Source organism: Tauraco erythrolophus, chromosome 4 (assembly GCF_009769465.1).
Source record: "Tauraco erythrolophus isolate bTauEry1 chromosome 4, bTauEry1.pri, whole genome shotgun sequence".
NCBI classification, from domain to species: Eukaryota; Metazoa; Chordata; class Aves; order Musophagiformes; family Musophagidae; genus Tauraco; species Tauraco erythrolophus.
The window spans coordinates 26,100,074-26,116,125 of NC_141468.1; the positions used below are offsets into that span (position 1 = coordinate 26,100,074).

General features: G+C 41.5%; 1 protein-coding gene across 1 annotated transcript; it reads right to left on the reverse strand.

The window, feature by feature from the left end:
• Positions 1–5,738: 5,738 nt before the first annotated feature.
• Positions 5,739–10,287, reverse strand: HYAL4 (hyaluronidase 4). Its single transcript, XM_086609901.1, is given in 9 exon segments — positions 5,739–6,152; positions 7,264–7,381; positions 9,400–9,606; positions 9,608–9,785; positions 9,788–9,865; positions 9,868–10,054; positions 10,056–10,102; positions 10,105–10,152; positions 10,155–10,287. Coding segments are annotated over 9 exon segments (1,410 nt in total).
• Positions 10,288–16,052: the final 5,765 nt, after the last annotated feature.

Sequence of the window (16,052 nt, forward strand, 5' to 3'; positions counted from 1 at the left end):
ACTTTATAGAGAGGCAAGGGCTGAACTACAAATCTTGTTTGAACAAGGACCTGAAACATCTTTTTTGGGTAGAATGGTGGTGTGACACTTCCATCAAAACAAGGAAAGAACTTGAATCCGAATGTCCTGCTATATGTGTTCATAGGTGATTATCAGCTGTTCTAGTTCATACTGTATTTCTCCTTTCTCTCTCTCAAAATGTGTTTGTAGGCAAAACACATACACAAATTCCCAAACAATTAGAAGAAGTCTGTAACAGCAGTTATATCTCACTCCTAAGTACCGAGGAAGTCATGTGTAGCTGAGACTTCATTTTCTGTAAGGAGTTAGTAGAGTATATCAGTCTGTGAAAGGTGATCTGAGTAAGCAACCCCATTGACTAAGTTCACATAGCAGACAAAAGCCACAATACCTCTGAATCTGCTTTGAATATTTCTATTTTTTTTTAAGGACAGACCTGTTCAGAAAATCCTGCACTCAAGCGGGAGCCCAGTAGAAAAATCAGGTACTAATTCAGTAGGTTAGGGCTTAAGTTATATTAATATTTTAATTTAATTCCATAATTTTCAGAAATTGACACACCTCAGACTTCCATCAGTGGAGCACAAGGTGGAAGTATATGCAAAAAGATACAAGAGATCTGTAACTAGTTCTCCGGTTCTCAATACGATGACATGGTGATTAAATTATTCAATATAAGCATAAAATAATCTGTCATAACAGAGTACTAGGGCTTGGGTAGGTACTTACTCTTTAATCCCCTCTACATGAAAATGAGAATAATAGAAACAAGCTCCTAACTATTGATCTGACTCATTAAATGTACTTAAGAGCCCTATTCCCATCAATTTCAGTAGAGAATACAATTTAAAAATGAATGTGCAATACAATCTGTACAGTGTTTAAAATGTTGTATTTAACAGTGTTATTGCTGAGTTTAGCCATCATTTCAGGGAGTTAGGCACCTTAATTACGTCAAGGCAAATCTATTTTGCACTTGACTGTCAAACTGATTTGCAGCAAAGCCCCAGTGGGATTAAGATCAACATCCAGACACTTGGAACTGATGGAGTGATAAAGAAAAATCGCTGTCTGTAAAATCGAGCAGCAGAAATGGGGAAGAAGGTGCAGCATTACCCTTCAGCTGCCGTGAGACTAAGGGAGGAAAATAGTTTAGTGCTGAGTAAGTTTGGATGACTGGGACAAGAGCTGCCTACGCTGGATCAGAATTTCTGATTTCGTTTGAACACAAACTTAACCTTGCTGTCACTTGGATCTGTACCTCCTAGCTGGCAGATGGGGTTTGCCTGATTGAATCTAGATGAAGGAACAAGGCCATGAATTTTACAGATACTTGATGGTGTGACTGCAACCAGGTGCCAGCTTCAAACACCTATCCTTTGCCAGGATGACAGTAAATAGAAGGAAAAAGAGAAGATATCTTTATCAGCCTAAAACTGTTGGGAAATGTGGTACAGCATGTCAATCTCAGAGAATACTACAAATGGAGGTTCCAAACTACCTGAAACGCACTATTATTTTAGTGTCTGATTTCCCATTTCAAAGTCACAGAAGAGCCTAGGAGAGCGATCAGCGGGCAATAACATCAGAGCAGTTTTCCTTATGTCATGTTCTTATTCACAACTACAAAACCATTTCAATAACCTTAGTTGCCTCTGCTAAAAGACTAGATGTACTGAAAATTGTACATGGTTTCAATTGTTAGTGAGATGCATGCAGATTTTTAGCTGACTGTTGAGCTTTTGACTAGGTGAAAGAACTTTTACGGTTATTCTTGTATCTTATACCAATAAATATTGTTAAATACCAAATCACATAGGATATTTATTGGTTATCTAAACGTTTAGTAGCTTATTGAAATCTTTAACAACTTAGATAGTAAGTTCTTTTAAATGCTTTTTAGATATCTTTTGCATTTAGATACCTTCACAAGCTTCTTCCAACCTTGTTTTTCCTTGTAATGCGTGCCTTCTCGTCTGTTTTAGGAATGTTCTAGCATGGAAGAGGCACCCATCAAGGTCTCAGGACCCTTTGGTGTAATTCCCTGAGAAGCATCCCAGCTGGATGCAAAGCCTGTTGAAAGGGAAACTTATCATTGGCTTCATATGGCTTTGGGTCAGACCATCAAAAGCAGACTGAAACATTCCTGTGCTTATCATCTGTCTTCTGATTTTTAGTTTCATATATTATTAATTTCACATGATATTACTAAGAAATGTTTAGCTTCACAAACCATGAAAGGAAGAATGACGATTTGTACTATAATAAGAGAAAGTGTGTTTATTATACTTAAAAGCATCCATTCTCATGAATTTACAGAGATTAGTTATCACTACCATTTAGTAGCTATAATAACATAAATTGATAATCCTTTGCAGGGAAAAAGTCTACAGCTAGAATAATTTTTTTTTGCCATCAGTTTTATTATGACATGCTTCATTAGGTTCTACATACCAAGTGTGACAGTTTTAGCCATGCAGCTGCCGAGAGCCCAGGTGTGGATTCTCAAGCCTGTTTAGGTGCCTAACTCCTTCTGAAATGCATAAAACCATTCAGTCACCATAGCACTCAGTTTTGGCATGCCTAAATCTGGTATAGACACCAGAGAGGAACTCACAGTCTGAAGTTTCAGCAATTTGATTCTTTATAAGATGCTCTATGACAGTTAGATCCTGGGAAAAGTTTGCAAATACCAGGGCATCAGTTGAGGATCATGAAACATAGTCAACAGGAAACACAAAGTGAAGAAAATAGAAATCCCCAAAATTATAAAACTGGAAATCAGAAATGCTTTTCACAGGAGAAGAGGATTGGTTTGATCTTAGAGGTGCAGCTGATACGTGGTCTCACACAGCCTGAATCTCAGTCAGAAAGAGCACCTGGTCCAGCTTTCCCCGTGAGAACGGACTCTGCGTGTGGGGTACTCTGCTGTGGGGGGTAACCTGCTGTGGTTTGGGAATTATCAGTGTAGCATCCTGCAGGTCATCACTGGCACACTGCAGATCTCAGCTTCTTTAACCTCACAAAATTATCTGGCCTGCCAAAACCAGAGAGAGATTGAAACTTGATAGATACTTCTGAAATATCTGAAAGCCCAGTTTCACTGTACTGGCCCATGTTTTGTTGTTTAATAATTAAGAATTACAATTCTCAGTGCAATCTGGATTTTGAGGTCTTTCTTCTAATGTAGGATAGCAGGAGAGCTCTTGAAAAAATGAGTCACTGCAAAAAAAACGCCAGACATCTGTGTCTCAGTGGAAGGAAGCAATATGACAGAGCTATTTTGTGCTTTGATAAAAAGCTGTTGTACCTCTGCCTACAGAGGAAACATGGCCCAGATCCAAACCAAGACTTACATGCCTGGAGGGATACTGAGGTGGGATATATACTGATATATACGGGATATATACTGACCGAAACTGCAATCTCCAACAGCGACTGCCCAAGTGCTACTCACCTCAAAACCAGCTAAACCCCACTGGGCCTGAAGTGCTCCTCAGAGGTGCCTTCCCCCTCCAAATGGGTTAGATTCTAGTTTAGTTGCCCCACTTTTTGATAGATATTGGGTGAGAGAAATCTGGGCCTGAGTACCTGGATCTATGTTTGGATTCCAAGGAATATCATAACATTTATATAAAAGGTGTTAATGTATTATAGGCAGTTGCTAATTGAAACATTTGCAGAAGAGTTTGAGATATGATTGCATAAAACACTGGTTTCATTCTTGTTTAGTTACTACGAGCAGTAAGATGTGACCTCAACGATGACAGCAACAAGAGTCAAAACTAACATGTCATCCTATGCTGCTAAAAAAACTTTAAGAGACATTTTGTTTCCTAATAGTGTGTGCTTCAGTCCTACAGCACAAGCAGAATGTCAGATGAATCATTTTTACACCTTTCTCTTGAAAAATTCACCACAATCAGCACTTTGATTTTAACGAACTGCATTTTTCTGAGACAGCCATTCCATCGAAAAAAAAATTTAAACCAAACCAGGACATCTTTAGTTTTCTTCACTATAAAAATATACTTTAGAGAATTTTTAGTAGATCTCCTTGATTTATTTTTTGAAAGAAATAGCCTGAATTTCTTTATATTTTTTCCTTTAAAGAAGGATCATTCTAAATTCAATTTATTTCTTATTGATTGGCTGTGTTTTAGTCACAGTCTCCTCTAACTTAAACAGAATTTAAAATATTTCTTTCTACAATGGAGTTCTGTCAAAAAAATAATGAAAGTTTTTCTCACTTGCCTTCAAGAGCTTTATTAACAGTGCTTGTTCATCTTACAATCATTTGTTTAACACAGTTATTATGGCAGTAACTCACTGAGGTTAGATATGAGGATAATAGCATATGTTTGAAAACGACAAGCTGCTAAGAGGTGCAAAATCATAAAAGTCTAAGCCTAATGAGATCTTTAAGTTTCTGGGACAAAGGGAATAACAGAAGCCAGTGGGGGCTGGATGGTATGTTTCACATTTACCTGGGTCAAATAGAAAAAAGCAGGGAGCTCAGCATAAGTCTCATAAGCCGTATTTGTCTTATGGCTATTTGTCTGTTCTTCCCCCAGCTACAGAGATTCTAATACAAAGACACAATTATTTCACACATATATTATATGCATGCAGGTATATTATCAATAACTAGTTTGTAACTGTTTCGTTCAAGTAAATTCTCTTTGATGAATACTTAACCTCTGGGAAGATGGAAAGCTGAGAAGCTGGAGGTTCACAGAGTGCCCTGGAGACACACTAAGTTTCTTTCTAGTTATGTCTAGAAGAGCATTCTTCTCCCAGCTGACTGGAAGGAGAGCCCTGGGAGTCTTTCCACCCCCTCCAGAGGATGGGTCTCACAATGGCCGTTGGAACATAAGTAAGTTTCTTGTCAAAGTTGATAAACTTGCCTGATCCTTGTTGATTGCATCTCTATAATAGCCATAGAGCACTTTCATTAGCTTTAAATTTATGAGTCATCAGGTATTGTCACAGATCAGGATGAAAGCAGACCTGGCTGAGATGGAGTTCGTGTTCCCAGAACTACTTACTGATTTTATTTTAAATAGTAATGCCATAAAAACTGACAGGGAGACCCTTTGTTGTTGGAATAGGATATTTACATTCCTTTCTTAGTAAACACACTAATCAACAGAGTGTGGCTTGTCCTTTTTCTTCCTGACTCTTTCATTCCTTTCTACCTAGTGGAAAGCTCAAAGCATGAATACCTCCATCACACGGGACATGAAAGTGGAAAACATGGGCTTGAATTCATTCAGATGGAAAAGAAACTAGAAACCTCCCCTTATCTTTCATTTTCTGGGAAGATGCTCTATCCAGTATGTCACCCAGTAAGAGATAGGTACAGATAGACACAGGGAGAAGTAAACCTCATGCTGTTTTTTTTAGTAGTAGTAGGCTTCTGCTGTCTTGGTTGTGGCTGTCAGCTGGGCAGAAACCTGAATTCTAGCCTCCTAAACAACCTAGTATCAGAAGATGGCATCAATGGCCAGACATATTCCAATGACCTGTGCATTTTTGACTCTTCAAGGTGCCCCACTCTTTCCATGCCTTATGGGCGTTAAACCTCAGGGCACAGCTGCAGGGTTTGGATTACGTCTTGGACCATGACAGGTTTAGTCCTCAGCTGCAGAACATGTGAGACATTTTGTTGGATCCACTTTACCATCCCTCTGGCCTGACTGAAACCAGCCCTTCGACTAAGCAGTAGTTAGAAAAGACTCATCAAAGGCAAAGGAAGCAGGCAGATCATGCAAATCTTCTGGGTGAGACAGAGTCTGCAGAGCTCCTTGGATGGTCACCAGCAACTTTACCTTCCCCCAGTCAGTTTCTTCATAACCCTGAAAACATTGGCAAGCAAATGTCTCTGCCGTTATTTCCAGGTCTTCATTTGATGCTTCTCCTCTCACAATAAATCCTTGGTCCTCTGAGACATCTATCTGGAAGCTCTTAGAATTCAAATGTTGATATGTCAGGGCTCTCCAGGTTTTTTGCACACAACATCCATTGTCCTGACAAAGATGCTTACTGTTCACCTCAGCTGCTGCTGTGACATTGGTAACGTAAGGCCCTAGTTCAGAATCAACAAATCTTTGCACTTCTGTGCAGTTGCTCTGTAAATGGCAGAAAAGAAATTTTATCTTATGTGAAACTAATCACTCTGTTTTTTCCTTTTACATTCTGAAAAATATGCAAAATATAAGCAGCCTGCATTAATGAATTCATTCAGGGTAACTTAATTTTGACTCATTTAAAGGATTATTAGGAAGTTTTATACAGAAAATATAACCCAATTGATGTGCAAAGTGCTTTAACAACTTTCACTCCCCAAAAACCACCTCAGTCTATAGATCTACGAAGAAGCTATGGTGTATACTAGGAGCATGGGTGATGACAGCATGGCTGTTTCACGAGAGTGTGGGAGTTCGGAGCTGATGGAGATGCTCCAGGGGCTTGCCTTTGTCACTTGACCAAGTTAGAAGGAAGTTCACCCTCCTATTCACATTGAATCTGACAGAAACCACAGTTGAATATTTACAAAAATTGGCTGAAGTAATCAAATTTGCTGAGGACAACTGAACACTTATTTTCAGCCAGTCATTCTCATGGCTGGGTTTTCTATACTACCTGCCAGGAGAAAAGCAGCCCAGAACACCCCTTTCACACAGCTTTAAGGACAAAGTCTTTTCTCATGACAAAGTTTGATGTGTGGCTGTCTGAAAGCATCCATCTTTGATTTTAAAGTGGCTAAGTCTGATACCACTTAATACAAAGCCTCTCCATCTGATCTCAACCACCTGCTTCACTTTACTTGCTCACACACAGGCACAAATAGAGTTCCCATAACAAGACAAATTGCTGGGCACCACTAGTATACATAATCTGCTCTGACTGATGTGCTAATCAGGCTCTAGCTTATTTCCTGGTGTTTTATCCAGCTGGAAAGACATCCAAACAGGATGGTAAATATTGAGGAACTGTCTTCCAGAATGCCTGGTATTAGCCATTGGCTTTTTCCTACCACTGTTTGCCTGTAGGCCTCACAAAATGTTGATCCAGGAAGAACTGACCATGTTCCATGCTCATCCTGACCAGGGGACAGCAAAGACTGGTTAAGCAGTCAGCTCTGCTGGTACCAAGTACTCAGAACTGGTGCAGTAGGACAGTGTCTACTAATAGGATAAAATAAGGATCTTATTGCATTTAAATAAGGCACAGGCTGACTTCTGAAGAGGTTAAATTCATATCTCCGCAAATAACAATACCTGCAGCTCCCAGGGCAGCACTCTCTCCAATAGTGTTAATAAGATCTTGCTACAGTGAAAAGAGTAAAGACATCACTGTCAGGCTAATTCATTCAGCATCTCACAGCTCTTCTAAAGCAGCCCAGTGCTTTGCTATGTGGCTGTCCTTTGGACCACATTTTCTTTTCATTCTGGTCCCTATGAACTTACTTTTTATTGTGGCTCAAAGTTTGCTGTCTGGAGTGCAAAGATTATTAAATATAAGTTGGTCCTTGGAAACTTAGGATGTTGGTAATAAGCAAGTGAAAAAACATGAGAAAAAGAAGGCATTTTAATTCACATTGATGCAAAATTTATTTGTAACTATTTGATATCTCATTAATTACTAAACCAACTAAAATATTTTCATTAAAGTGCTATTTTTAACATGAGAATTCCCGAAAGCATTCCCTCTGTTTTTGCTGATAAGGGGAAGGAGAGAGCCATTCTGCTGTGTCAATTAGCTGTTTTCCAGCCCCTCTCCAATCTAAAAGCTGTGATTCCAAAGGCATGCATTGTTCTTGCTGCTTTCCCTAGGAGCTCTCTCAGCTTCTTGTAAAAACCTTAGAAAAAGTGTCCATAAATAGACACACACTATAGGAGGGAAAATGCTGGCGTTGTGCAACCTTAAATGCAGGAGAAAACACAACACTTGGCAAGTCTTGAGAATTTCAGTTTCATTTTTTGTGCTCTTTCTATGTTTGTTTCAGAGAGATGTCTTTCACAGTATCTTTTCCTCGAGTCAGGGTCTGTAAGGAGAGGGTATTCGGTGCTTGGATGTTTACCCTTAATCTGAACAGCGATTAAGGATCAGCAACAAGTGAATTACTATGCCACAAGCACTAAAGATGAAAGACCATTGATATGCAAGTGACTCCCTAGACATCATCATCGATTTGAGGGAGATTGAGGGCCATGGCACATCAAGAATCAAAGCAGAAAAACTTCACAGGAATGGGTTGCCTAAGGGGGAAAAGAGGCGGAAACTGGGCATAAAATGGCAAAGGGGATGCTCACCAGCCTGCAGCAGTTATTGATGTCCATCTGTTCTCTTCTTGCAAAACTAAGGAAGGGCAAGCTGGATAAAACCACCAAAGCAGGTGCCTACACCTCCTTTAATGCCTCAGAGTAGGCACTGGTTTTCAAGTCAGAAGAAGCGCAGCCCCTTACTGGGAAGTACAGTGGGTGGTGGCAGTGCTAGGGGAGTTGTGGGACCTAATAGGAAAGGGAGCTAATGCTCCTTTCCAGATATGCTGTCAGCTTCAGACTCTGTACCTGGGCTGAAAGATTCGACAAAGCCTTCAAAAAGTGAATAAAGCTCACTTGTTAAACTCTAAAACACAGCCTACTGGTAGTACCATCACTGTCTACAGAGGTGAACAAAGCCAGGACTGTGACAGATAGGTTATGCTGCTTTTCCACAGGAAACCTACTGTCTTCATCCAGTTTCTGGGAGGATGTCCAGAATCATATAAAGAAGGACTAGGGTAAGGCACTTATCTTGAAAAGACTTGTGTGTGTGTATTCAGCTGATGTGACCAGAACTCTTTGGTTCTGGTGCACTGTTTGCCTGCTCTGAGGTAGATATGGGACTAAATTAAATGTTTTTGAGATGGAAGCATGCAGAGAGACTGCTGGCTTCAATTTCCCATTTTGATGTAACACTGAGCAAATTACTAACATCTCTGCCTCAGTTTCCCATCTAGAAAAGGGGCAGCTATCTATGGATTAGTTGATGATTGCATACCTGAGCAGAAGAAAGTATATCAGGCAGGATTAATGTAATAACCGCCTCCTACATACTACATAAAATTGCTGAAATCCTTCTAATCCATTCAAATGCACTTTTGAGGACAGTGATGAACTAAATAAAAAAAAAAAGGTATTCGAGGCTGCAATTTTATTCAGAACATTGAGCTCTTTAAAGCATGAGGACAATTAATGGGAACCAGCAGAGCTGGCCCATGTAGGAGGTTTTCCATCCTGATGCACCATCTGCAAGAACGGTTAAAGCATAAATGTAGCCCACATTGTTCCAGCAAAAGCTTACCATAGAGACAAATTAATTAATGTTCATCTATAACCTAGTCAAGTATATGCAAATATGGGCAAAGCATAATCTTGGGATGTCATAGAGGAAATCCTTATGGATTCATTCACCCTAAACTGAGAAAAGTGCAAAATGTTTTGACTGTTTCCAAGGAATTTTTTAATGCCTATGGAAGGATACAGGGCTGCACTGCTATCCCAGAGCCAGGAAAGTTCATTGTTCCTCAGAACTTCACTCTGGGCAGGAACCAGTGTAGTTCTGATCATGGAAATTGTAATGGTGACAGTCAGGGTATAAATAGCATTCCCACAGGCCCTTTGGTCTGCTTTTCATTCCTAATGCAATTGTTTCCTTCACAGAAGCTTTTGCACTTTTCTTCAAAGGAAAGTCTGGCTAAATTTCAATATCACTTCTGAAATATTCCCTTCCATCTCAGTTAGGATTTTCCTGGAATTTCTTCTGTAGACGTCTTTTGCATTCCAGTTGCAGGCCTCTGAGGTCTCCAGTGCTCCCAGTGTATGACAACTAACCCACTGAAGTCCTTAGCTGGAATGTAATAGTTAATGTCACGACCGGCTTTTTCCAGATGAGTTTGCAAACCAAAGTTCTGGGGCAGGCCACCACTAACAGGGACTTCCTGTGATGTGTACCAAGGATAATAGCCAAGCCTATTAAAAAAAAAAAACGGTCATGTTCTGCCCTCTTGCTTTAGCTAACGGGCTTCCAATATATGGAACATTTTCAAGTTCAGTACAACATCATACCTCAGGTCTGTAGGTCATTCCAGGCAGCTGTGAAAAGCTTCCTTTCCCAAACTGGTGGTAGGGCTGGTTTCATAGCAAGGAAAGTCCAGGTGAGTGCTATCCACAGCTGTGTCAGGGGCTGAAAGGTGAATGATGTATTGTATCGTCCCATTTTCACCACTCAAGAGACAGCATTTGGCGGATCTCCCAGTTTGTCTGTAGGACATAACAGAAAAGGCATGAGTACTTTTTCCATATATAGCTATATGAATACCAGCGAGTTCTAAGGTATCTACTATGCTAACACTAAAGAAACAAAGTGGGCGCAAGCTAATCTAAAGAAAGGGGCAGATTCCCAGCTGAAGTAAATCAGTGTGAGTCTGTGGAAGCCAGCGTAACCACAGTTGCTTGTCTCATCAGTCCAGGTCTTACTGAAATCACCAAGGATGTTGCCATCACTTCAGTGGGCCTCAGGGTGTCTTAGTGGCTATTGCATTTGGTAAGGTTGATGAAGAAATGGCTTCCTTATTCCTCAAGTTCTCTCAATAATAACAAAGGTAATTATAAAATCAAACCTTGACTTCTATCACCATCTTCACAGCTTCATGAACATCCCTGACCTGTCTAGTACAGTGTCAGCCAGATATACTCCAAATAGCTCTAAACAGGCACACATATTTCACTGTCATTGTGCAGTACCATAAAGGGATACAAGTTCAAGCCCCTGACGGCAATAAAGCAGATCCAAGAACGCTTACCCTGAGCTATTTATTAGCCTGCTACACTATCACATGGAGCAAGTGCCTTCCAGATCAGCTCCCATAGCTCTGCATAGCACTGCATTGTGCAATATGGATTTTGATGCTAAGGCCCGTGATCAGTGCTACTAGCAGAATCATTAGTCACAAGGTCCCTGCTGATTGTGCGTATTAAGCAGAAAAGAAACCAGATGTACAGCAAAACCTATATATTTACCTTACATGTAAGAGAGAGAGTCTTATCGACCTTCCAACTCCAGGCTCCCCCCCGCATCCAAAACCCTGGGGAAATCCCATATAGCTGTACAATCAGACATTAGGGATGATCATGGATTTGTATATGAGTCCTACTTGTTCTTCTTCCTCAGTCCTTGCCTACCTGGTTATCTCTCCTGGGATTGTGACCTGCTGGAGATGAGGATCATGGGTTTCATTTGGCAGCCAGTTTGTTACATATACTAATGGAAATATCTCATCTATGTTATCCTTCCATTCTCTCAAAAGAGAAAAACAATCAGTCATAGCTATGTACCTGGGGTACTTTTCTGGGCCTCTCGACTGCCCCATTTCTTGCTATTTTAGGGTAGGACTAGCATGACCTGATTTCAGGTACATGCAGCAAAAATATCAACATCCAAAGTAGCCAACCTAGGTTTTAATAAACCACGGATGCTTTTAGGATACAGTTGTCTGACAGTGTGAGACACCAGAGTGCTCTGAAGTGTCCAAGATGTGCCTGTTCCTCCTGCTGACCAGGCAGGCAGGCAGTCCCCAGGACCAGTGCGGTACAGTGTAGACACTACAGAACTCAATGTTTCCTCAGAGAAGTATCACCCTGAGACTCACAATACTTTGCGTTTAGTGAAGAGGAAGCCCAGGTCTTCAAAGCCCTGTCCACATATTCACAAGTGCCATATTGGCGTTAATGGGCATTTTGGAAGACGCTGTTAATGGAAATTAGCCCGATTTGCTGCATATCTCTCAGAAAGAGTATACCATACCAATAAATCTAACTCAACAAAGCTGCTCGAGGCTTGTCAGCATTAGAGGCTAAACTGAATTTTCTTGCTAGAAGCATGAACAGCTGAAGCTAGAAGATGGCGAGCTTGCTCTTGTGAGGAGACAATCGACCAAAGCACCAGCTTTAGCGAGCCAGGCTTGGCGCCCCTTCTCCTGGAGAGGGATGGAGAGAAAGGATGGGGGACTCCTGCTTGCCCAGCAGCTCTGCCTCTTACACCAGCCTCTGCCTGGGATCAGCATGGGCTTTCCAGGAGGGTTGCAGGGAGGCCAGGGGTGCCCAGTGATTTGCTCTGCTTTGCCTAAAACCAGCTGAGAAATACAGGGTCTTGCTGTGCTGGAGCATCGTTGCTGAGCACGGCTCTCGCAGTTCACAGAGAAGCAGAGTTGTAAGAAAGTCCTGCCAGAGGGCAGCAAATCCCTACAATTTTTTTTTTTTTTTTTTAAATTGCAGGATGTCGAGTTCACCCTGTGAGAGCTGTACCACCATCCTGCCTCTCTGCTCCTGCACCTGTCACAGTCTGGACAGGGAGGTGTCATTAGCTGGGCTGGGCTCATCCCTCAGGTGTTCTGCCCCAGGTCTCAGGGAGCACTTTCCACGCAAGATCTGTGTCGTTTGGCATAACGCCCCAGCAGCGTGCGCTTTCCTGCGTGCTGGATGTACCGATTTGCTGCCCCAAGGCTCTCTGAGCTGACACATGGGAAAGGCCGTATCAGCAAGCTGAAAAAAAAAATAGCAACAAGAACAAGAACAATATCACTATAGGTTATTGAAGACTGCAGGGAAGTGGCAGATCACCCCGTCCCCTGAGAAAACTTGTCACGGGGGACTTAACACAGAAGATATTTGTAGTCACTCTATTATTTAGGAGGAAACAGTTACCATTTTATATTCCATGTAAGGGCAAATCACTGAGATTTACTGACTTCTGATTTTATTTTATTAAATAAAATATGTTTATTTATTTTATTATTTAGCCATCACATCAGCACACACATGCTCCAGCTGGGAGCAGGCTCTGAAGTCACTTGTTTGCAGCATGCGGAAAGGATGTCCTTACCCAAGCTCTGCTCAATATTTTTCCCTTTATCCAGGCTTTTCAAATTTGCTTTTAGTCAACCAGGATTACAACACACTAAAAAGTTCTCCTCCTCTTTTCGCTAGGCATTTCTTCCATTTGTATCTGTCAATAGTTGACAAAACCCGGAATGAATATATCCAGTTATACCCCTTCTGCTAATTATATTTTGCTCTGCAAACCAAGGCAACACGAAGGCAGCCATCTTGTCCAGCTGACTGAAAATTCACAGTGGGCAGTAATTCCCAGCAGAGAGAAACTAGAAACCGTACATCTCTATTAGACAGCAAACAGCCTTAGCTAAGACTAAGCAAAATCAGCTTAAAACAGGCAGTTCTGAACGGATAGACATAGAGAGTGCTTGAACTAGATCACAGCCCACTGCTGAAAAAATATAGCTGGCTAAATGATAAGAAAAAGACCAAGCATTCATCAGATGATAAAAACCCTGTATCCCTCTCTCACAATTAATCTAAAGCTGAGGAATGTACTTTCAAGCTTTGGCATTTATCTTGTAACAAAAATCCTCCTCCAGTGACGTTACACTATTCATATCAAGGGATTAGGAAAATTGCAAATGATGAACAAAGAAAACGATCTTTTCTCCTTTATGGTTAACATTGTTACAACAATATGACATTGACGCAGCACAACCTTGATGGGCTTAGAATAGGCTGTCTCAACAGGCAAGCCGATCGCCAATACCCTTATCAAAGACGTACGTGGTTTTGGAAACAAGAATTTTCACACCCACAGAGATCCAATAAAATCCCTGGACTTTTACAGAATAATCCTTTTGTTGACTTTTTATCAGCAAAGCTAGAGCTGATGCACTCAGAAGTCTGATGGACTGGAAGAAGTTTTGTCCAGCTGAAGTCATGCCGTCAGCAACAAATCTAGCTCTCTGTGCCGGATCTGGATTTGGAAGCAACATGCTCAGAGGCTGGTGACAGAGATGACCCTGAGAGCTTCAGAGCTGGCAGCAGCCTCAGGGAGGACAGTATGGAAAGATGCATTGCTGCTCTCCCTACCTTCCCTCCTATGGAAGGGGATTCATTAGACCAGGGCATCCTTTAGCATCTGCCTCGAAGACGTTTTGCAAAGGATCTCTGTTATGTAAATGCAGAGAACTGAATATGCAGCATAATGAATATAAAAATGCAGGACCTCACCTCACCATTATCCGACCAACCCAGTGACAGTGATGTCTTATTATAGTTGATATTCAAACCCCTTCAGTACGGTGCTTCACTGATCTCCACGAAGGTGCTGGGAATCCTGAGCAGCATGAGCTGCCAAGGGTCATTTTATAGTGTTTCAAATTTAGGGCAGGGCACCCTCAAAATGCTACAAATTTCAGTATGAATCTGTTGCAGCAGAGCCATTTCCCGTAGCATCTGTAAGGAATACGGTGAATAAAGCATCAAAAGCTGTAATTCAGCATTCTAACACATGTATGGCAGGTTGGAAGGCAGGTACTCATAGCAATTTTGTAGTAAAGTTTAACATATTATGATGAAAAATTGGGACTGCTGGACAGAGGAGGGCAGATTTTAGCAGATGAGCTACAAATCTGTGTGGGGCTCATCAGGACAGTCATCTGGCCTCTATCAACCAGCTCGTTTTGCCACCGTAGTGGACCTTTCTTATTATGCACCTGAGAACACTTGCATTCTGGTGGCCTACTAGAAAGCTGGACTCCTGAATATGGAAAATGAGGAATATTGATCAAATGTCCTTGTGCTAGTTACTTTTCCTCCACTTCATGCTGTGTAGATGTCTCTCATCTGTAGGCTATTACAGCTGACGGTTGTCCAGCCTGGGCGATTAGACTCAGAAGCAGCAAAAAGGCAGATGGTTTGATGGATTGATTTAATGGCCCACTGAAACATCCATAAAATCAGTCTTTGTGCTTAGCTTGTACTTCCCTCATGCTCTTGATGCCAGCGACTGGGTCATTTTCTGGCACACACTGAAATAATCACAAAGCTTTTTTGGCCTGTGTCCAGCCTGGCAAGGTTCTCAGTGCTCCATACCACAGTTTCTCCCCCTGTTTTAAGTCCAAAGGTTTTCCAGTAATCCTCCTTTTCCAGGAGAGTACCTTTGCACTGAGCTATATTTTGAATGCTTGTACTATAGGATGAGTATAATGGCCTGAATCCTGAAATAACCTGAGTGGTCTTTATTGCTGCCACATTGTCTTCACGTGACAGCATATTAGAAGATTATATGGATTACACCACAGGCAAAGCATGAAGATTCACATTTTTTGAGGGTACGTCAGCCCTAAGACATGAAGACTATGTTCAGGAGTGGGCTTAAACTGACTGCCAGGATGCCCAAGTTTCCTGCCACACTGCTCATTTACCTGTAGTTCAAAATATCCCACCCGTGAAGAACTGCATTTCGGAGATGTGCTTAGAGGACCACAACACAGCGTAGCCAGAAACCTGACTTCAGGCTGTGTTAGGAAAAAGTTGGAACCCATTCTAAGGCATCAGAACTGCTTGGGCTCTCCCTCTCCAGGGAGCCCCTGAGCACATGGTGTGTCCACGCAGCATGGACCAGATATGGGCTTCGTGACACGTCATTACCATCCTCTTTTTCCTACATTTGTGAGGTTACAGATAGCAAATATAAACAGATTTGTGCTCTTACTCTTCTTCCTTATAGCATTTTAAATTATGTTGAACGATTCTTTTAAGAAATAACTTTCCTCTCTATTTGCCTGATTCACTCGTATGATAAATCCTACCAGAACTAAATAAAGGATGCTTGATGTTCTGAGCATATTCTTCTCACAGAAATTAGACAAAAGGTTAGTCTTGCACAATAGGAAGGAGTTGCCTTTCCTCCCACTAACTTTCCTGGGAGTCCAGCAGAGTTACTTCGCATTTGCACTAGGATAAGATCGTGTCCCCAGACTGCGCAGAACAAACACCCACACGCGCACAGGAGCGATTACAGCTCGCACCCAGCACCAGCAGATTCGGGTGACATTCCTTTCTTCCCACTCCTACAGAATAGCTGTAACACAACAACAACAACAACAAGCATTTTATTTCGCCCTCCCCACCAGCTGA